Genomic DNA, 21,910 nt, shown 5'->3' with positions numbered 1-21,910 from the left:
TCACTTTCAAAGGTCAGATCAGGCTGGAGTCCTTTTTGTTTAATGTGCTGAATCAATCATTTTGCTTCTATCGAAATACATTGATGATTAACCAACACATGTTTCACACAGGTACCTGACAGAGGAAAGAAGAAGCGTCCCCTTGTCCTTATACGAGTTCCTCGAGACCATGATTTGGTTTTGGAGTTTGACTCAGTGTCTTCAAGACGGAAGTTCATGTCCAAATTTGAATCTTTCCTCAGTTCTCACAAAAAGCATCTTATAGCTCTTCAGGTAGGTGTATTGACCTAACAGTTAGAAATGATTCTTTAGACAAATTTTCTGGAATCAAGTTAAATGGACAGAGCTCCACAGTTTTCAGGAATCAAGCAGTTTTGTAAAATTGTCTATGGTAGAAGAACAAAACTCGTTGGCAAAAATGTTTCTTGCACAAGCAATTTTCAACTGTGGACAACACTGTAATTTAAAACTTGACAGTCAACTAGAAAGTGTATTTAACTTCCTAATGTTAATTACTTTCCTATCCTAGTCCAAATACTTCAGTACCTTAATACTATGTAAAAATTAAGTACATTTGATCATCAATACATTCTTTTATGATGGAAAAGACTATCCCACATATATTTTTGTTTGTAAATTTTCTAAAAATAAACAAATCACAACAGCCGAGTATTTCCATACATTCTTTTTTGGAATTGGAACATCACTGTTCCAGGCTCCACGAGATTTGATGCTGGCCAAAGCAGAAACCAGGGAGAGGAGACAAAAGAAGTTGGAACACTTTTTCCGAGAGGCGTATGCTCTGACTTTCGGTCTCAAACCTGGGGAGAAACGACGCAGGGAAGAAGAGAACGGAGAAGTTGTGATGCGTACATCTCTGTCCAGCTCGGAGTTTGCAAGTGCTCTTGGGATGAAAGCAGACGCTGTGTTTGTCAGGATGATGTTCAACATCGTGGACAAAGATGGAGATGGACGAATTTCATTCCAGGTAACATTTTGGTTTGGAAAGCAAATTTGTGTGGTAATCATCATCATCAAGCCTCATCTACAACCCCTATAACAATCTGGTTGTTTGCAATTTATAACTTTTTGCCTCTCCCAATTTAATTCATGTTTTCGGCTCACTTCATATTTGTATTGTAGGACTATTGTAAACGGGAGTCTACCAGTAGACCGACAAGATACTTGGTCGTCTGGCCACTAGACCGTCTTTTTTAATTAAATAGATAAATACTGAAAACCAGTACGTCGACAAGTTATTTCATCGTCATTCCAGTTGACCGGCCTGTAAAACTAAATTATTATATACGAGAAACCTACTTGTCGTCAATCGACCCGACCGACTTACCACTTGCTCGTCTTTTAGGTGGGGATAGGGGGCAGAGTGGGAGGAGCTAACCGGGGATTACCCAGGAGTTTGAGGCGCTTCTCGTGGTTGAACCACGTCGCTCGAGGCTAGAAGCCAGTCTTGCCAACTGAAAGTAGCCTAGCTCCGTCGAACACTACACACTCGGCGTGTTTATACAGTCTGGAGTTTAGTTGACGTTGGCGCGCAATTCTAATGGATAGTTTCGTCGTTTCTATAGCAACCGTGAAGTGACCTCGTTCTCGCGCATTCCTCTGCCTTTGTATTATTTAATCTGCTTTGAAAGATAAGACTCGCTTATGTGCATTGACTATTGAATCAAATAACAATATCATTAGGGGGTTTTGATAGTTTGTTTGGATAAAACTACGTACCGTATATTGTAGAATTACATTTGTAGTGTGGTAATATGGTGTATATATATATAATTAATACGCTACATGAAACTTTGTCGGTTGAACTCCTCCGCCATTTCTTAACCGATTTTATCCATTGACATCTCATTGGAAAGAGCGTGTCGCGTAGATTTGCCAACTGGCCTTACATTTTTTACAAAGTCCCTTGGGTTCTGCCCCAGTGGCTTTGAAAGTTCCCATGTTATCCTTATGAAGAACATAATTGTTTACATTTTGATCAGCTGTATAATTTAATTACTGTTATTTATTTTTCGATTCAATGAAACGCATTGAGTAAATTTATTTACTATTTGAGTTTGTGTAAACATAACCCCCAAAACGAAAACGGACCGTGTTAGTATGGTTGTATCTTGAATTTATATATTTATCGTTGCTTTGTGTCGCTATGACAGATCGTGTTAGCATGATTGTAACTTAAATTTGTGCATTTATCGTTGTTTTGTGTAGCTATAATTTGTTTATTTGTTGTTTTTTTTCTTTTAAATGCCTCCGACGCGACAACAACGAAACATAGAAAGGAGGCGTACACGTCAGCACCTGACCCTGGACAATCTCAACTATTAGGTTACGAATGCGAGCTAACACTACCCCTAAAAGACTTTTCGTTCTCAATTTGACCCTCTATCAATGACATGTGTTGCCTGTACAGCGAGGCATTTTGAGAAGGAGAAAACCAGCCGGAATGCTTAAGGTTTATCAATAACGAAGATCAGGGATTTAGGTAATCAGGGTCTGAGTTACACAATGGTAATATTTGAGTTGACTCTTTTTAAACTCTTTTTAAACTTTGAGTTAAACTTTTTTAAATATGACTGTTATTGGTTTTGAAATAACCCCTGTAATACTTTGCAATTGCTTGAATTTGAGCAACATGTACACTAGTATATATATAGGACCTGTGTATAATTTTGGGTAACATGGAGGTCAATTTACCTTGTGTAGGCCTATATCAAAAAAGTTTAATATCTTAAATTAATCCAAACGATTCATAGTAGCCAACAGGCACAAAGTATTGTAATTATGCAAGATGTTGTAAATTTCAAACATGTGTAACAGTTAAGTTTACTGCAACAGTAGTTCGTTAGCATTGTCTATTTAAGTAAGTTGTTATTAGGTGTATAAGTCGTTCATCAAGCGTCATGAGAAACGAAATCTGTTATAGAAGTGAAAAAATACAGTTAATCAAATGGTGCTGTATATAAAATATCTCCAAATAAAATTAGAGTTTTGTCTGTACACTGTTCAGAATGACATATTTTCCTCCTCGATAAGGGTTTACCTCCTCGCAAGTTATGTCAAAAAAGGTGTAATTGTAATTTTACTAAGAAAATTAAATCCAAAAAAAGGACTGGTTAATAGAACCAGATTAATGGCGAAAGTTATGAATGATGAAGTCTTGAAATTATTACTTGAAGTTCAGCTGGAAAACGAGTGTTCCTCTAAAATTCGTCCTCGAAAAGTTGGTCTTTATCTGCTAGAGCTGCATCCCCTGCTTACAGCATGGGGAATTGTACGTAACAATTTCAAGATACCGCGCTTTTGATGATCTAAAAATAATGGTTAAAGAACAACGAAACCAAGGTCATTTGGCTGAAGACGTTAGAGTGTTTACAAAAAGACATGGTATGTGAAGAGTTTCTTATTTAACATTTCAAAAGTAAGATAAACATTTTAACTGGTCTGTCAGTCAGTATTCTAAGCCTACTCTGTTAAAACCTTTATTAAAACAGTATTGAGCTTAAGATTTTTATTTACGGTTAGTTAAAAGTTAAGCGCTTAAAATTCTTCCTTTTTTTGTATTGAGAAGTTAAAAGGTAATTAAATTTTTTTAATGATTTTTAAATAGGTACTGTATAGTTAATATTAACTGGAAACAACTAGTCTATACTAGAGTAACAAATTACAAAATACAATACAAAGGAAAAGGGCATTCCTATGAATGCTATTGAGCATTGATTATTTAATGTATTTGGGTTTTATGATGTATTACTAACCAAAGGAATACTTACTAACCAACCGCGATACCAGTGACTTAATAACGGTCAACAGATGTTGGGTATCACGAGCTTAAAGGATCGCTAGACAAAGTTGCCCGAATCGCATGGATGGTAAAATAACTTCTGGCGATGTCTAGAGAGATTGTTATTTAGAACACATGAAATCCTTTCTATAACATAAATGTCGGCTAATCGTGTGATTCCAAGTACTTTTGCCTGATTTGAAACATATTTCCAAGCCCGTGCCAATATTACTTGTTTCTGTTCGAAAAGGCCATTGCTGTGATAATATCAGGTAAAACTAACATAGAAAGAAACTTGAAAAATACAAATTAACAATAAATTGGCAACATAATAAATATGGAGCATTACTGATATCGCAAGTAAAACAAAAAAGACTTAACTATATAAGTAATCGCAATGGGAAGAGAACGCGGAAGAAAATAATGTCTGTATATGCTGTGTATGCTAAGATCTGTATAGTCCTTGCCTTATATAATTGACAAATGCTTATATTTGCTCCAAACAAAAAAAATACCAAACCCTTCAAATATTTAAGTTGACGGGAGCGGGACCTACCACTTCTAAAGAACGCCACCGTGTCTGTCATCCCTATTCTCTTACTTAAGAACACCCCTAAAAACCTTCACCGAATAGGTAAGGTACTATCGTAAAAATAACGAGGAACTTATATAAATCAGTTTTAATTTACAATTCTCTGGACGTACATCACTGTGAGAACCGAAGCCTCGGGGAAAGTCCACGGATGCAGGACTCGTCACTAGGGCGGTCAATATCTTCAAAAGAACGCCACCGCGTCTGCTTTCCCTAACTTAACAACACCCTTATAAGCCCTAAATGAATAGAGACTATCATAAATATGACAAGCACCTTTTACAACTTCTTTCCATTTCCAATCAACCTGACCTGTCCTTCATCGGCGTGAGAACGAAAGTATTGGGGAAGTCCAGAGAAGCCTAGAACTGCGTAGATGAAAGAGAAGCCGCGTTGGATGACCTTGCCACCCCTTCGCATACCTTCATCAGCAATATCTCATAGTGACTTTTTACAACGCAATTTTTGTTGTCAATTTGTCTGATCTGAACAATTTAAATATTTCAAAATTAACTAAGCGAATAGCTGATTATAATTGGTTATTTTTATTGGTATTTGTGTAGCCACAATATCCGGATTGAGCGTAGTAAACGAACATCAACCAGGACGTGTTTGATTGATGCGAGCGAGCTCATCTTGAAAATGAAAGAGCATTTGACATTAAACCACAATAGGACCACATGGTATATTGGATTAAAATTTGCACTGGTTATCAGTGTTCGTTGACTTTGGAAATAAGTCAAACGTCACAGTGTCTAATGCTATTCAGCAAACATTCCACATAATTAGTTCCACTATTCGATCAACTTGAAATGCTTACATTTCTTAATAACGCTGCCATTGATTTTTATCGTATTAGCTTATCTAATGGCATAGTAAATACAACCCAAGGCTTCACCTGCGGTGAAGCAGCCATAAATATTTTACAGTACAGTACATAAGAAATAAACAGAGTATTACAATCATGACAATAATCATCCGTAGTGGCTTAGCCAAAAATGACAAAAGTAAGATATTATCATCATTGTGTCACGCACAGTTTAAATAGACACAGTTTAAATTTCGATCATAGTTAGTTGTAATAAACATTATGAATCGGCATATTTTGGGGTAGGAGTTAAGAATTTTATATTTGAATTTCAACGCAAAAAATCTTTTAAAATCAATATTTGATTTTCTCCGTAATTTTCTCTCTACAGCTTAAACCATACATTTTCGAAACTTTGAAAATACCAAAATCGTATTCCTCACCTACTAAAACATACATTTCGACATACGGATCAATATATTTGTACAATCCGTTCCTTAATAAAAACCTATATATTTTCATAATCGTCGCGCGAAATATAAGAATTTGTATTGACCTTATGGCTACATTATCGATCATAGTTGTAATAAACATTATGAATCGGCATATTTTGGGGTAGGAGTTAAGAATTTTATATTTGAATTTCAACACAAAAAATCTTTTAAAATCAATATTTCATTTTCCCCGTAATTTTCTCTCTACAGCTTAAACCATACATTTTCGAAACTTTGAAAATACCAAAATCGTATTCCTCACCTACTAAAACATACATTTCGACATACGGATCAATATATTTGTACAATCCGTTCCTTAATAAAAATCTATATATTTTCATATTCGTCGCGCGAAATATAAGAATTTGTATCGACCTTATGGCTACATCATCAATCATAGTTGTAATACACATTATGAATCGGTATATTTTGGGGTAGGAGTTAAGAATTTTATTTTAGAATTTCAACACAAAAATCGTTTAAATTATATATTTGATTTTCACCGTAATTTTATCTCTACAGCCTAAACCATACATTTTCGAAAGTTTAAAAATACCATAATCGGATTCCTCACCTATGTTTTACATTTTGACATACGGATCATGGTATGTCCGATTCGTGGTTTAATTCGATTCGTTACAAATTATTCAATTAAAATGCAATCAAAAACTACTTTCGGCCAGATATTTGGTTGGAATGTGGAAGATGTAGTAACACTTCGGCCCAGTAACATTTCGGCCAAACTCAAATTTCTTAGAAAAACAGTATCACTTCGTCCCATTCGCTTTTACAGATGATTAAATAAGCTAATGGAGTAACATTTCGGCCCGGCGAAAAATTGACAAGGGTTGAGGAACGCAGTTCAGGTAGTAAGAGGTACATGACCTGTATACTTTGCAACCACCCTCTGGTGGAATGTCGCCCAACCGTCACCCCTTGCATCCTCTGACCTCACATGACGGAGAATCGGTGGAATCTTACCTAACCTAACCTAACCTAACCTAACCTGTCAAATATTTTGTTGGGACGAAGTGTTACTAGTGGGCAGGTAGAGAGTTGGACCGTAGGCCACATCTGAGGGTTTCGGGCCGAAATGTTACTGGGCCGAAGTGTTACTTGGGCCGAAGTGTTACGACACGATGTGGAATATCTTAGCTATTGTATAAAATTATAGCTTAACTAGTGTACATGTTGCTCGAAATCGAGCAATTGCAAAGAAGTACAGGAGTTACATATAAACAAATGACTTGTTAAAAAACTAATAACAGTCATAATTTCCGATGAGTTTAAAAGAGTCAACTAAAAGATTATTAACTAATGGAAATAATCACAATTTACATAACAGTCCTATTCCAGTTTAAAGGGTTATTTTTTAACTATCAAACTGCCCATGGACGGGAAATGGTAAGCTTACAATTTAAGTCAAAATAAAAAGTCTGTCAGCTTTTATAATGTACTGTACCTAAGTTATTTAACCAATTTGTAGACAATAAGGTGTAGGCTACAAACTCTACAGAACTCTCATGCTTCCATGGGGAGCAACTAATTATTAATATTTAATTCCTGACAACAGCTGGAGTTTCAAAACAATGTTTGTTTCCCGTGTTAATGTTATGGAGAAATACGAAACTTTAAAGGGTCCCAGGGCCTCACTCTCTAATTATTTACCTAAAAAGAAAGTTTCCTGCACAACTTCACGTTACGCTCTTTCCAATGACACCAAAAACATGTCAATCGGTTCAGTAGTTTCGGAGGAATAATTGTCACAAAAATCCTGCTTGCGTATTAAATAAGTATAGATAGATGTGACTGTGGACCCAATTTTGTACTAAACACACGCTGTTGTTTGATCTCGAGTAGCCGACCCAGTGTTAGCATCAAGAGGCCAAAAACTAGGAACGTAGCGCCAGCCACGTCCCTTTCACTTTCAGCAATTTTACAACCCTCGCCAACCCTACACATCCAAAGACAGAGAGAGAGAGAGGGAGAGAGACAGTAAAACAGCTGTCGAAGTCGATCGGGTCGACCTAGCCTCGGTCGTCAACTCGCTTTCTTTTTCTTCGCCTACAAGCGTTTGAATAGGGGCGTGGGAAAACTACTAACTTGTGTGATGCGGCACGCGTAATACCGGAAAAGGCCTTCGGGTAGTTCTAGAGCGCCGCCAGAATTGGGTCGCTGGAGTCGCGTTTTAGTTGCCACTTTACTATTGAAGATTCTTAAGTGGCAAAAGAGTTTATGACGAAATATACCCCCACCGCAACAAACCTGCAGACTAAGCAAATTTCTATTTGCCTGATTGGATTTACACTAAAATGACTTTTTGAAAATATCACAGTTATTCCATATTTAAATAGAATAAGTTTAACAAGTACTTAGGTTTGCTGCAACAGGGAGGGTAAAAGTGTGTGTTTTTTTGTAAAATAATAACATTTTATAAATAAATAAATGATTTTTTTCTAATTTAATGCAAATATTTTCATAAACAAGAAAACTACTACAGTTTACTTATTCCCTGGTGTGAGTGAGGGTATACATTCAACTCTAGAAAATACGCTGGTCAACGAACGACAAAGAGCCGCCGATGTCTAGAGTTTCCTTGGATGGGTGGCCGACCGACCGGTGGTCATAGGGTGACGACACAAAGGGGGTGGTAGGCGGGTATCCGTGTCGGCCAGTGAGTCAGTGTTACCGGTGTTACTTCAAAGATGAATTATTGCCCTCGGGGAATCCCGAGGTAGGCGCGGCGCCGCCAGCTCGACACTTGTTTCGGTCACTGGTCTTGGTTGATTGTTTCGTTTTCGTTTTACTATCTTTTGATACTTTTACATAAACGATATAGCCATGATATATTACTAATGAAAATTCAATAAGTACATTGCACACTATAAAAAAAACTTACATATAGGATAGTTCATGTAAACAGTTGTTGCTTAAATCGTTTGGAACTCTGGCCACGTCTATATTCTTCATTAGAGTGAACTTAACTGCAGGCTATTCAATAGACTGTGAAAAAAAACTGTGAATGATTTTATGTACTTGGTTTTTTTTTATAATTATAGCAAAAGCTACCAATCTTTGTCATCCGCGTCATAATTCTTGAGCTAACTACTTCTGCAGTGATATACCTTACACGTCACAAAACTGTATTAACCCTAGATCCAGTACCTCTGCTCCAACTAGTATTATAACATTGCCGTCCAGGAATCTTTGAACATATAGTTTGACAATAATTGCATGGATAGTACAGCCGTTTCAACAAGGATTTATTTACTATATGTTCTTAAAACTGAAATTAATTAGAAATACTATTAAAATAAATTAAATTAATTAATTTGATGTGAATTTAGCTTTAGTTAACAACACTCATACAAGTTCATAAACATAAACCAAATACAATTTTTTTTAATAGAAACGATTTGCAGGGTCGTCCAGATGAACTTGGAAATAGTACCATAGATAAAAGGAGTAGACATACTCTGTCATACATACATGTCTATACTCCTTTTATCTATGATAGTTCATTAGAAAATCTGAATATACAGTAGTGCCGTGCATTTGAAGTACTTACTCAGAACACAGACTTACTTGAGGACAGTTAAACAATAAAAAGCAAAGATCCACGGAAGTAAAGACTACATTATTTAGTAAAAAAAAAAACAAGGATGCGTCAGTTAGGGCCAGTTAGACAATTGAAGTACACAGAATTGATTCACCATAGTATTGTCCACGCAACAACGTGAGAGGATAAAACATGTACTTCTTCAATTATAATTACATGTTTCTGTGTAAAACCGAAGACGTCTACAGACTTTACTAAGAAAAACTTCTCCCCGGTAACACAGGCAATGGGAATTCCTTCTAGACAAGGTTTTCAATAGGCCTACAACAAAATCATAAAACAAAAGATGTTTCTCAGGCTAAGTAGCACACTGTGCACTTCAGCAAATAAATAGTTTACCGAGATAACTATTGCTTACCAAGACAGCAGTGTCATTTAAGGAGAAATAGTACAAACTAATGTCACCAAAAGTCTAAATTCATTCTCTATTTTATTTTTTAAGAGAGGGAAAAATAGACAACAAAGCTTTAAATAACCGGTATTATCAATTTGTATTTATCTCTCAATTGAATAAATGTAACGGTAGTTACCTCACCACTGTTAACAATATTTGACCCTCCTATTACATAAATATGTTAGTTAATTTAATATTCAAACTCGTGTACATGTTGCTCGAATTCGAGCAATTTCAAAGTAATACAGAATTTATTTCAAAACGAAAAAAAGTAATAATCAATGAGTTTAAAAGAGTCAACTCAAAGATCACCAGTGTGTAACTGCTGTCAACTCACGATGTATATACAGTAATCGACATTTCCTGTAAATATTTTATCATATTTCATAAATTGGTATTGCTTTTTAATGTTTCTACAAATGTTTCCTGACTTATAGCTGCATAAGGTTGTCCATGTTTATCTTATTTATTGATAAACCTATGTATGGCACCACCCTTGTCGCCAGCAGTAAGTTTACAAATTTCAGTAATTTTTTAATAAAGATAAACACTTTTTTGATCATATTAAGGACTTCCTGTTGTCTGTAACAATTTTATTTGTTCAATCGGCGTATTTTTATTTATTTAGCTAAATAAAACATTTATTTCATTGAAGTAAACTAATATAGGCCTATTTATATTCACTGTACTGTGTATAACAAAATATCGATTGAGAAACAAACAATTACACGTAATAAGAACCTCGCTAGTCCGCTGCATTGTGATAGCTGAAAATCGTCGGAATGAAAACCGCCGCTACAAGATACAGAAGTTGGTACGCCTGCAGTGCCCTCCACAGCTGCGCGCGCCGCTGGCACTGCCGCTCAACACATCCCCACCTAAAAGACGAGCAAGTGGTAAGTCGGTCGGGAGGATTGACGACAAGTTGGTTTCTCGTATATAATAATTTAGATTTACAGGCCGGTCAACTGGACTGACGATGAAATAACTTGTCGACGTACTGGTTTTCAGTATTTATCTATTTAATTAAAAAAGACGGTCTAGTGGCAAGACGACCAAGTATCTTGTCGGTCAACTGGTGGCCCCCCATTGTAAACATCCCACTCATTTTACACTCGTTCTTCGTACAAATTGAGCTTAAATATGTGTGCATCACTGTCTCAAAAATAAAATATACTAATAAAAAACACAATCATTTAAATTAAACTAAGAACATATAAACATTTGTATTACCGTAGTTGGTTTTTCAAGGCGCAAACCCAGATACAGATGTGTTTGAAATAAAACATGCATCATTCCACAGTCTAAGAGAGCATTTATTCAATGCTCTGCATTATTCTACAAATATTCACATTACGTCTTGTTTTCCGTAGGAATTTTTGGATACAGTCGTGCTGTTTTCAAGAGGAAAGACCGAGGACAAGTTGAGGATCATATTTGACATGTGTGACAATGATCGCAACGGTGTAATAGACAAAGGGGAACTCTCGGAAATGCTTAGGTCTCTGGTGGAGATAGCGAGAACTACGAGTCTGTCTGACGCTCATGTTACTGAGCTGATTGACGGAATGTTCCAGGTGAGATTTAGTAATTGTTAAGTTTTAATATTTACTACAAAATTTTGTTTTGAAATATGTGCTATAGGAGTGTGTTTTTGTCTAATTTTATAATCTAGATTTAATAGTGTAGTGCAGTCATGGAGTGGAAAATCCATTCAATAAAGTGTATTGTTGCCAGAACTATGTTAAAAAGTACCGTCGTGTAAGATAAACTTTTTTATCTTTCTTAGTTGAATTAATTTTTGTTTTATTCCTGATTTTAGAATGCCGGACTTGAAAGAAAAGATTTCCTGACTTACGCTGACTTCAAGTTGATGATGAAAGAATACAAGGGTGATTTTGTCGCAATCGGTTTAGACTGCAAAGGAGCGAAACAGAATTTCCTTGACACATCTACAAACGTAGCTAGGTGAGTGGTCATAGTAAGGGTTCAATATTTTCACAATATATCCTTAATGAGAATAGTTCATTTAGTTAAAACATAGGGGGCGCAGAAGATGACAAGAACACAGGACATATGTCTAAATCCTGACAGTCTCCAACTGCTTTTAGCTATATTTGACAACGCTAAAACCAAGCGTTCAAATGCAAAAAAAAACTAACTCAAAACAGTCAAAACGCATAGTTAATTATCTAGGGTCTGATATTTTTAAGGCTATACTTTGTGATACAATTTGTATCACCACACACCAAGTTTAGCCATGTTAACAACAGTTCAAATATGAGTTTAAACAAATTTTAAAACAATTGTTTTCTTATTTTAATGCCCATTGGGTGGAATTAAAGTCAATACTTGTTGTACCAGGATGACAAGTTTCCACATCGACCCAGTATCAGACATGGACAAAGGTTGGTTCAGAAGACATATCGACTGTGTCACTACCTACCTCGAGGAAAACAGACAGAACATTTTCTACCTGTTTGTGTTCTACGTTATCACCATCGCTCTCTTTGTTGAAAGATTTATTCGTAAGTATTCAAGAAAATGTACTCTATATATATTTTGAGTAAAAAATGTGATCAATGAATTTTATGAAAACGCAATGTTATGGTAGGGGGTGTAAGTTAATGATCGACTGTTGTGACAATAAACTCCATCAGAAAAATAAAACTGGATTGTAAAGTGAAGTGTGTTTTTAACATTTGTCAGAATATTCCATGATGTTAAAAGAGTTGACCAAGTATTGCCTTTGACTTAAAAATTTAAAATCAGCGCATGAATTTGTGAGATAATCCCCCCCCTTTTCCCCTACCCATAACTTTTTTTTAATAGCAAGGTACCCCCCCCCTTGTGACGTATCAAATAAAAAATAAATTTCACCAAAAATTTTCTTTTTTCATGCTCTTTCATTTGATATGTCACAAGGGGTACCTTGCGATAAAAAAAAATTAAGTTCTGGGGAGGGGGAGTGATATATCTCGCAAATTTATGAACCGATTTTCAATTTTTTTTCATCAAACATTTTCTTTTTTCATGCTCTTTTATTTGATATGTCACAAGGGGTACCTTGCTATTTAAAAAAATTAAGTTGGGGGATGGGGGGGAAAGGGGGGGGAATGTAAATGTAACGTTGAATTCAAAAAAGTTGTGCCCCCTACGTCAATAGATGATTCCCGCAAATTGCATATTTCTATCTACTGCGGTTTTTACATAAATAAAGATGCAAGTTTTTAAAAAAACACCCTGTATAGATAGTTTGAATGAATTTTGTTATCCTGAAATAAATCAGTACCTACCATAATTGATATCAGAGCAAATTCCATAACAAATTGCCAAATAATTATTAAAATAAAATATACAGACTACTCGTTCTTGGCTGAACACACGGACTTGCGTCACATCATGGGAGTTGGTATTGCAATCACCCGAGGCTCTGCAGCATCTCTATCCTTCTGCTACTGTCTACTGCTGATCACCATGTCTCGCAACTTGCTCACCAAGCTGAAGGTAAGAGAATCGACACTGTAGTAGACATCACAGCAATGAGTACCAGATGTAGCCTAGTTGTTATGATATTCTATAAGTCACATAGATTTATCTTGGATGCACTAGCTGAGATGCCTTTCAAAGCATAGTTGATTTCCAAATTTAGTACCTACTTACTTAGAAGAGATCACCTGCCTTCCCTGAAGGCACACATAGATCGTCGTCTTAAACTAAACACTTTCTTACGTCATTGACATATTTTATAGTGTTACAGTATATTGAAATAATCGCTATGTTCTAACGACATACTTGTGTTCGCAGGAGTTTTCCGTCCAGCAGTATATTCCTCTTGATGCTCACATCCAGTTCCACAAGATCGCAGCTTGCACTGCCTTCTTCTTCTCTCTACTGCATACTGTCGGTCACATTGTCAACTTCTACCATGTGTCGATGCAACCGTTGGAACATATCCATTGTCTAACAAGTGAAGTTCACTTCCCATCAGATTACAAGCCGGGGATCACGTTTTGGCTGTTTCAAACTATAACAGGTACAGAAATTGGTGAATTTAAATTGCCTTTGAAATGAGTTAAATTTAGAAAAAGAATTTTTTAGTAGCTACATGAGTACAATTACCTGCTTCTGTAAACAGTTTTCAGCCAAACCACAAACATACATGATATGACGAAATGTAGTTGACTCCTTCTCCAGACACCTCACAGCACCTAAGTATACTATAACTGAAGATCAGATTCAATATCACCAGTCATAAATATTTTATTTTGTTTACAAAAATTATGATTTTAAAATGACCCCAGTAACTTTTTAAACACGACTATACAATGTGTTGGTCCTTATATAGTTTTACTTTCAATATTTGCATTTCAATTACCTATCAAGAGTATAAAATACCGCCAACCAATTAAAATTTATCATTTTTTTCAAAAAAGAACTAGCTTGCCTAAGGAAAGAGTTCCTAGCCGTGCATAGCACACAAAAACTAGAATTAATTTGATTCTTTTTTACCTACAATGCCATTTACAAATTACTTCTTTTCTTAGGTAAGTTATTTTTGGACCCATTTCCATTCTTCCTTACTTCCTTCATGTATTTTCAAGTCAAGTGATCTTCAAAAACCAAACTAACGTGTTTAAACCTTCTACAGGTATCACAGGAGTGTTGTTGTTCTGCGTGATCATCATCATCTTTGTGTTTGCTCATCCGTTGATCCGTAAGAAAGCCTACAAGTTCTTCTGGTTGACCCACAGTCTCTATGTATTGCTGTATTTGCTCTGTCTGATCCATGGATTGGCTCGGATCACAGGACCGCCCCGGTTCTGGATGTTCTTCATAATTCCTGGGATCATCTTTACTCTGGATAAGGTAATCAAAGTTTAAGAGGCTTAGAGATTTCTTCGTAAGGTCTCTCAACGGACCTAACATATCGGTTAATGGAAATACAATATCCACAGACTAGTCATACATAATCATGCTTCAATTTTGTTTAAAAAATTTTAAGGAAAGGAATTTTAACTCTATGTACAGGTATCAGAAGTGTTCCACTTTAGACATAAATTCACTTGTAGCACTGTATTGTTGTGACAATGATAAAGGTGTGTACTCCTAAAAAATTAGCTAAGTACCGATTACTCTTTAAGGATATGTGTGATGGTGCAGGAGTTATTCATTTTTATATGGAGAGTGTTAGTTACTTTCTTTCTCACTGAATGCTTTAATCATTTAGGTATATTGACCAGCATCATACATTTTGTTTGATCGATCCACTTCCTTGATTATGTGCTAATGGTGTTCCAATTCAAGCTGCATTGTTTCTCAGAATCCTTTTGTACAATTAATGTTCAATCTATAACTTGAAATCTTTTCTCTCCAATAGATTGTCAGTCTGCGCACAAAGTACCTTGCGCTGGACGTACTCGAGACGGACCTACTGCCCTCGGACGTGATCAAGATCAAGTTCTACCGACCGCCAAACTTCAAGTACCTCTCGGGTCAGTGGGTGAGACTAGCCTGTACGGCCTTCCGCACAGACGAGTTCCACAGCTTCACACTCACATCGGCTCCCCATGAGAACTTCCTCTCTTGCCACATCAAGGCGCAAGGTCCGTGGACGTGGAAGTTGCGCAACTACTTCGACCCTTGCAACTACAACCCAGACGAGGACCAGCCTAAGGTAACATTGATTGTTGTATATTGGACATTCCCTACATGGGCTAGCTTTAGACTTGTTTTTATATTGTATTTAAATGGAACATACTGTAGTTGAATGAGGCACTCCCAGAGTGTTCTGCTATCAAAATTTGATTTTCTCTTTTAGTTTTTGGTTCTACAGTAATATAATTAGTGTGGCATAACAGATGCTATAGTTTACTATAAGTTGTCCTTTCAGTTTTGTCTCCTTGAATAGTGTGGGTATTTGAACAGTCGTTTCAGTACCGCTCACTTCCTGCCGATCTAGTCCGGTTAAACCGATGTGCTGATAAAAATTGTCTGGTTAAAGAGATGTAATTTCCGCCGAGTGTAGTCCGGTTAAAAGGTGTCCGGATAAGAGAGAGTCTACTGTACCTGAGTATTTAATAAAGAGGTATAAAAGAAACTAGTAAAAAAACAATCATTACTAAATAATCTTGTCTGTTATTGTTGATGAATGTTATGCTATAAATTTTCAATGTTAATAGAATTTTTTTAGAAGGAGCATCAACATGGTCTTCTTCCTTCTGTCTGGTTGACATTTTGCTAGATAGAAATAAACAAAATTAATTTCCTTTGATAATTTTATGAATTTAGAACCAGTTTTTTAATGAGTTTTGTAATTTTTGTGTTTAAACTGTAGCTTGATTAAGTACATAACAGAAAAGCTACTTGAAATGTTCTTCTGGTATTCATAACAAAACATAAACATTTAATGCTTATTTTTCCCTGTTTCACAGATCCGGTTGGAAGGACCATTTGGAGGTGGTAACCAAGACTGGTACAAGTTTGAAGTGGCTGTCATGGTTGGAGGGGGTATTGGAGTCACGCCGTATGCTTCTATACTCAATGATCTTGTGTTCGGGACGTCTACAAACCGATACTCAGGAGTCGCTTGTAAGAAGGTAAGTCAAAAGGGTAATACACCAGTTTTATATGTATAATTGATTGCAAATATTGAATTTATTATACAGTAGCTTCTCAAATTAGTTTCTGGTTGATTTATGTTGGTTTTCAATTTTTATCTGAGGTGATAAATGTATTTAGATCAACGGTAAAGGATTTGCCGGGGGATGCGGAGAGAGCTGGTCAAGTGGTAGAGCACGGGACTTCGGTCCTTGGAGGTCCTGGGCTCAAATCCCACCAAATCACCATTGGATTCTTCTAAGTGATAATACCACAACACAAGGTCTAGTCTGAAGCAATGTGAAAAATTATTCCGGGCTCGTGCCTAGCGTCTTAGAACAACAAAAATAAAAAGGAGATGCCGGGAATTAAAACTGTTCCTCTCGCACCAAAGTTGAAGACGCTAACCACTAGGCTAGCAACATACACCAATGCAATTAAACAATTTCACAAACTACCACAAAGTCTTGTCTCACTATAACGTGTTGTTTTCAGGTCTACTTTTTGTGGATCTGCCCCTCTCACAAGCACTTTGAGTGGTTCATAGACGTCTTACGAGATGTGGAGAAGAAAGATGTTACCAATGTATTAGAAATTCATATCTTCATCACACAGTTTTTCCACAAGTTCGATTTGAGGACCACAATGCTGGTAGGTACATTTTGTTTGTAAAAATCCTTAAATATAATACGTGAAGGCGATTTCTACAAAACACTACTCCTCCGTTAATAATGGACGGATTTTTACAAACGACGTGTCAAAATAAAGTATTTTTTGTGTAGACGCCCCCTTTCACCAATTCATGTAGTAAAAATCCTCGGGCTTTGCCCCACAGGCCATCAAAGTTGGAGTTTCTCCCATAAGATTAACATGGGGGAATCTAAATATTTGATTGGAAACTTTGTCCCCACTAATTTGAGAGAACGGTTGGGCGTAGAAACTTGGTAGAGGTGTCCAAAGAAAGGTCTTGGTCTGTAGATGAGTTATCAAAAGAAAAACTTAGCAAAATCCCTTAGGACTCTGCCCCAGAAGCCTTTAAAGATCCCTCCACAGAGTTGTTTACATTTTGGCCATGAGAATAATACTTTTTAATGAAACAAGCTGTTCATTTTTAAATTCACATATTTATTGGGAGTTGAATTCTACCAAATAAATATTTGCAATGTTATTTTCTGATTTTAAAATTGATTTTCTTCTTTATCATGCCATGTTTTGCAATATAACGTTCCATTACCAAATCAGTGGAAAATTCTTTTATCACAGCAATTAAATTATTTATAAATTCTTAAATTATATCTTATTGAACTATCTTATATCTATTGTACGGGTTGGTGTGTGCCTTTTTCGCCACTTTTGCCTACATTTTATCATATTATTCTACAAAATATATGTAGAAATATCTGCTCTTTCTGTGTCTAATAAAATCCAAACTTAGAAGCATTGCCTAAAATGGTCCTATCTTGACAAATTACTTGCACCTGCCTATATTACGGACTTTGGCGCACTGAATTAGTAACATTATTGAAAATAACACGACATTTTGGCTGTAAAATATGGTACAAAGAGAAAATACTATTTAAGCAGCTACTGTCATGACAGAAAGGTCATATTCCTTTTAAACTAGATCACATAATCCTTTGACTGGGACGGGTGGTGTCGTCCTGTAATCCAGCTACTAGGAGTTGACGAATTGTGGATATTTATAGGAATGCACTGTGGATGCGATACTCCCTGGTGTGGATTAACGTCCGCACGAGTGAGTACTACGACTACCCGCAGTGCTATCCTGATAATTATACCAATTCATAAATACCAATGCAAAAAAAATTTGGTTCTAATTCAACTATAAACTGTAGGTCCCTTGGTTGCCATTCGCTGTATGGGCTATTAATTAACAGCTGTATCTAAGGAATGTCGGCCTTAGTCACTAACAAGACTTCAAGATCGTGCCACTCATCCTACACTCATCTCTATTCATACTTGGCTTACCTAATATGAATGGTCGCCATAAAAAAAACGTATTAAAGGATTGAAGTATTTATTCTACGTTGATTAACAATATGTAAACGTCAATATCTACGTAACAGCCATTTTACAGTTTTTTTGCTTTTTGGAAATGTTCCATTGCTATGTCATTTGCATTATTTATTGCCAATGAAGCCGCCAAGATCATATGAACTAGGAGGCCCCTAACAGTTCAAGAATAAAAGCCAACTTTACTTCATGTATTCCACTACACCTAACATTCCGTAGAGAGATTATATTGACAACTTTATGTTATTGATAAGGCCGAGACAACTAACTGACATCCCCCATGTCAAGGAATTCCAGCTTTATCAGTAACCCCATAGTCAATTTCTCAAAACTATGCTAGAGGGTTCATTCATTGGCACAGAAGTACGATATGAACTGACGCGACGTGACGAAGGAAAATCAAACTTACACTGTAACGGATATACCTCCCTTTGAAGTTAGAACGTGTCTTCTCAACAAACATATATTTTTTCTCAAACGAGAAGTTTGAAGTCGCGGAAGTGTTTAACTACAAGATCCACCAATACGATTTAAATACTATTTAAAGGTTCTACCGAAGGAAGAGATACCATATAACATACTAATAATAACTCCGATGACGTACAGAATAGGAAATATTTTAATCATTGAATGAACCACCAAATTTGGCAACTAACGCAATATTGTTATTTTTTACACTTATTACTCTTTGAACAATGTTAAATGCTCAAAATATGTATATTTCACCCAATTCATCGCAGTTAGATGAATTAAGGTAAGCCTTGAAAGTAACCGTCGATTTCGACAGGTTTCCCCTAGTTTAAAATATTACTTAATTATTAAAATGTGTTCTTACTTTGTTAGACTATTCAACGTATGAATATTCATTCTATTCATTGGAGTATATATGTGCCGGGAACAAATTTAATTTTATTTTAGTTACAACTCCTTTACATTTTTAATTGTCATTAGGGTATATATTTTTTATTGTTAAAGATACATAGATGGCTATTGGTTCAAACATTGGAGAATGGTAAAATATATGGATATCCTTTTTAGAGGTGGAAGTATCATCAAATAAATGGTTTTCCTGTAAAAAATATGGACAAATAAATGAAAATTTACACATGCGGAAAAACAATTGGTTAGAAGGGATACAGAACATGGCAAAACAAGTTTAACATTTTCAGTTGTTCCAAAAATTTCCATTCTCATTTTAAATTCCTAGGACACAGATTATTTAGGATTACCCCTGCCTTTGTTTAGAACATATTTGTGTATATGGATTGTACTACTAAATTTGTTATACCGAGTTATATGTTTTTTTTCAGTATATTTGCGAGAACCACTTCCAGCGTCTCTCCAAAACCAGTATGTTTACTGGCTTGAAGGCAATCAACCACTTTGGTCGCCCAGACATGTCTTCGTTTTTGAAATTTGTACAGAAAAAACACAGTTATGTAAGTAACCAGTTTTTAAACAAGTGTAATGCATCATATAACATTTTTTGTACACTTGTGCCCAATTCAAGGTCTTAGAAATGTTATTATGATAAATAATATTTACATTACCAATTGTACTTCACATCTAGACAAAGCCTCTAGATGGGCTTGAGCCCAGGGGCGCAAGAGGTTTTAGGTTTCTTGGGGCCATTGGGGATGCAAGGAAGAGAATTCCCTCGCAAGGAAGGAGAGAATTGGAGCGCAAATACAGCAGGCCTGCATCTACAACTTCTTAATTCAAAAGACAATCAGCTACAAGTTAACTGTGACTGTGTGCAGTTGAATTGAACCAAGAATACCCATATGGAGGCTGTAATCCAAGAAATTGTTATATAAAATTGACGATTTACGATAAAAATAAAATAATGTATTCCAAAATATGCTTCAGCAGATGACTGTACCTTGATCATTTTGTTGCAGGTCAGCAAGATCGGAGTGTTTAGTTGTGGGCCAAGGCCGCTTACCAAAAGTATCATGTCTGCTTGCGAAGAAGTCAACAAAGGAAGAAAGCTGCCTTACTTCATTCATCACTTTGAGAACTTTGGATAATCATCTTGTCATTTCACTCTGCTTCTTTTATCAATAGTTCATTATGATCATTGTAATTTAAGATCATAACAGTTTTAAGTTGTGCATGAAAGCTATGCCCAAAAAGTATGTACCTAAGCTCTTTTAAGTGTGGAACTTGATTCTAAAATTTCAAAGTACAAACAGCAGATCTTATGTTGAAAATACACCTAGCATGATACCGATGAATTTTAATTAAATAGATAATCTAGTTTCACAATCAATTAGGTCAGGATAAGTTGTTTCATTTAATATTTCTTGTTAAATTATTGTTGCTTAAGTTTCTTCAGTTACTACTAACCATTTCATTAAAAATTTAAGTTAAGTATAGTGACATTATGTTATGAATGACTATTCAATGACTATTATTCCGTACCAAATATTGTACAGCCTACCTCTTCTTTTACTTTGGTGCTTCAAGTTTGGATTTTTATCAATACAAAATCTATTCCTTATGTTTGATAAGGTAATTTCAATTTGAAATATTTTAGCAGTGAAATTGATGCTCCCTATAGGCCTACTGCTTTGATGTGAAATAAAAGTATAAAAAATGGGTAGAAATTAATATTTTAAAAAATTTGCATTGCTAGTTCTTTCATTGACAAAACAGTATTCTTCTTAATCCTGAATCAATTTTAATTTGATTAGTTATTTTAAACATTATTAGAGCTATTTGCATAAAGACATTTTATGTGATTTTTCTATAAGTTTTCAGTAGCATTAGAATAAAATAAATTCACTAAATTACAAGTCAGTCTCGTATAGGTTACTATCTTTTTTAGCTTTGTAACTAGAATATTTTCATTTTACACAACAATATAGTTTCCCATGTACTTCCTCTACATTTTACATTCTTTAAACATTCCATTACCATATCTACCATGTATTCTTTGTAAATTAAGACGTTGTAAATACGTTAGGGATATTTATTTATTACTATAAAACCAATATAGACAGTGACGAGTCTAGGTTTTAAAAGTTAATATAGATTTCCACCACCAAGAGATATGTGATTTCATTTATAATTGGGTAGCAAATATAGTTTGCCCAGTTTAAATGGTTGTTTCATTGATATCATATATTTCAAGGAAACTTTGTATATTTTGTATCATATTGGTATATTAATAAATTAAAGGTTCTGATATTTATTGAGTTTGTGTTCTTGTCCCTTAAGTTTATGACAGCAATCCACCATAAATATTGGATGCACAAGTCTTCCTACATCAGAAATAGGAGATTGATTACACCTTTATATGCTTGATGCTCTATTTACAGTTGTATTTTATTGAGCAGATAGAATCATTAATCAGGGCTCAGATTTAATTTAGTTATACAATAATATGCCAATAATTCTTTAGCATATTGCATCCAGTGATGATACAAATGTGAGAATTATGTCAACCTGCTTTTGGAAGTTTATACAATAACTCCAAAAAAGGTCCAAATCAGCTATTTTTTAATTGGCTTACCCAATCAACAAAGCTACATCCTTTTAATCAGCAATTTTATAACAATGATA

At 35.4% G+C, this 21,910-nt stretch overlaps 1 protein-coding gene across 1 annotated transcript in view; it reads left to right on the top strand.

Annotated features, from left to right (window-relative positions):
- LOC129002045 (dual oxidase-like) overlaps positions 1-21,539 on the top strand; it is a 131,081-nt gene extending 109,542 nt beyond the window's left edge. The window contains exons 13-25 of the mRNA XM_054429555.1: positions 112-273; positions 716-988; positions 11,083-11,286; positions 11,532-11,677; positions 12,074-12,237; positions 13,071-13,216; positions 13,517-13,745; positions 14,361-14,578; positions 15,090-15,386; positions 16,144-16,308; positions 16,805-16,960; positions 19,654-19,782; positions 20,245-21,539. Coding sequence (XP_054285530.1) covers positions 112-273; positions 716-988; positions 11,083-11,286; positions 11,532-11,677; positions 12,074-12,237; positions 13,071-13,216; positions 13,517-13,745; positions 14,361-14,578; positions 15,090-15,386; positions 16,144-16,308; positions 16,805-16,960; positions 19,654-19,782; positions 20,245-20,373 — 2,418 coding nt within the window. The 3' untranslated portion in view covers positions 20,374-21,539. The remainder of the gene's footprint in view (positions 1-111; positions 274-715; positions 989-11,082; positions 11,287-11,531; positions 11,678-12,073; positions 12,238-13,070; positions 13,217-13,516; positions 13,746-14,360; positions 14,579-15,089; positions 15,387-16,143; positions 16,309-16,804; positions 16,961-19,653; positions 19,783-20,244) is intronic.
- Positions 21,540-21,910: the final 371 nt, after the last annotated feature.

This window comes from Macrosteles quadrilineatus, unplaced genomic scaffold (assembly GCF_028750875.1).
Source record: "Macrosteles quadrilineatus isolate MER2022 unplaced genomic scaffold, UCM_ALF_1.0 Scaffold_9__3_contigs__length_116548681, whole genome shotgun sequence".
NCBI lineage: Eukaryota > Metazoa > Arthropoda > Insecta > Hemiptera > Cicadellidae > Macrosteles > Macrosteles quadrilineatus.
Note: the sequence above shows the minus strand (reverse complement) of the source record. Positions and strands in the feature narration are given on the sequence as shown.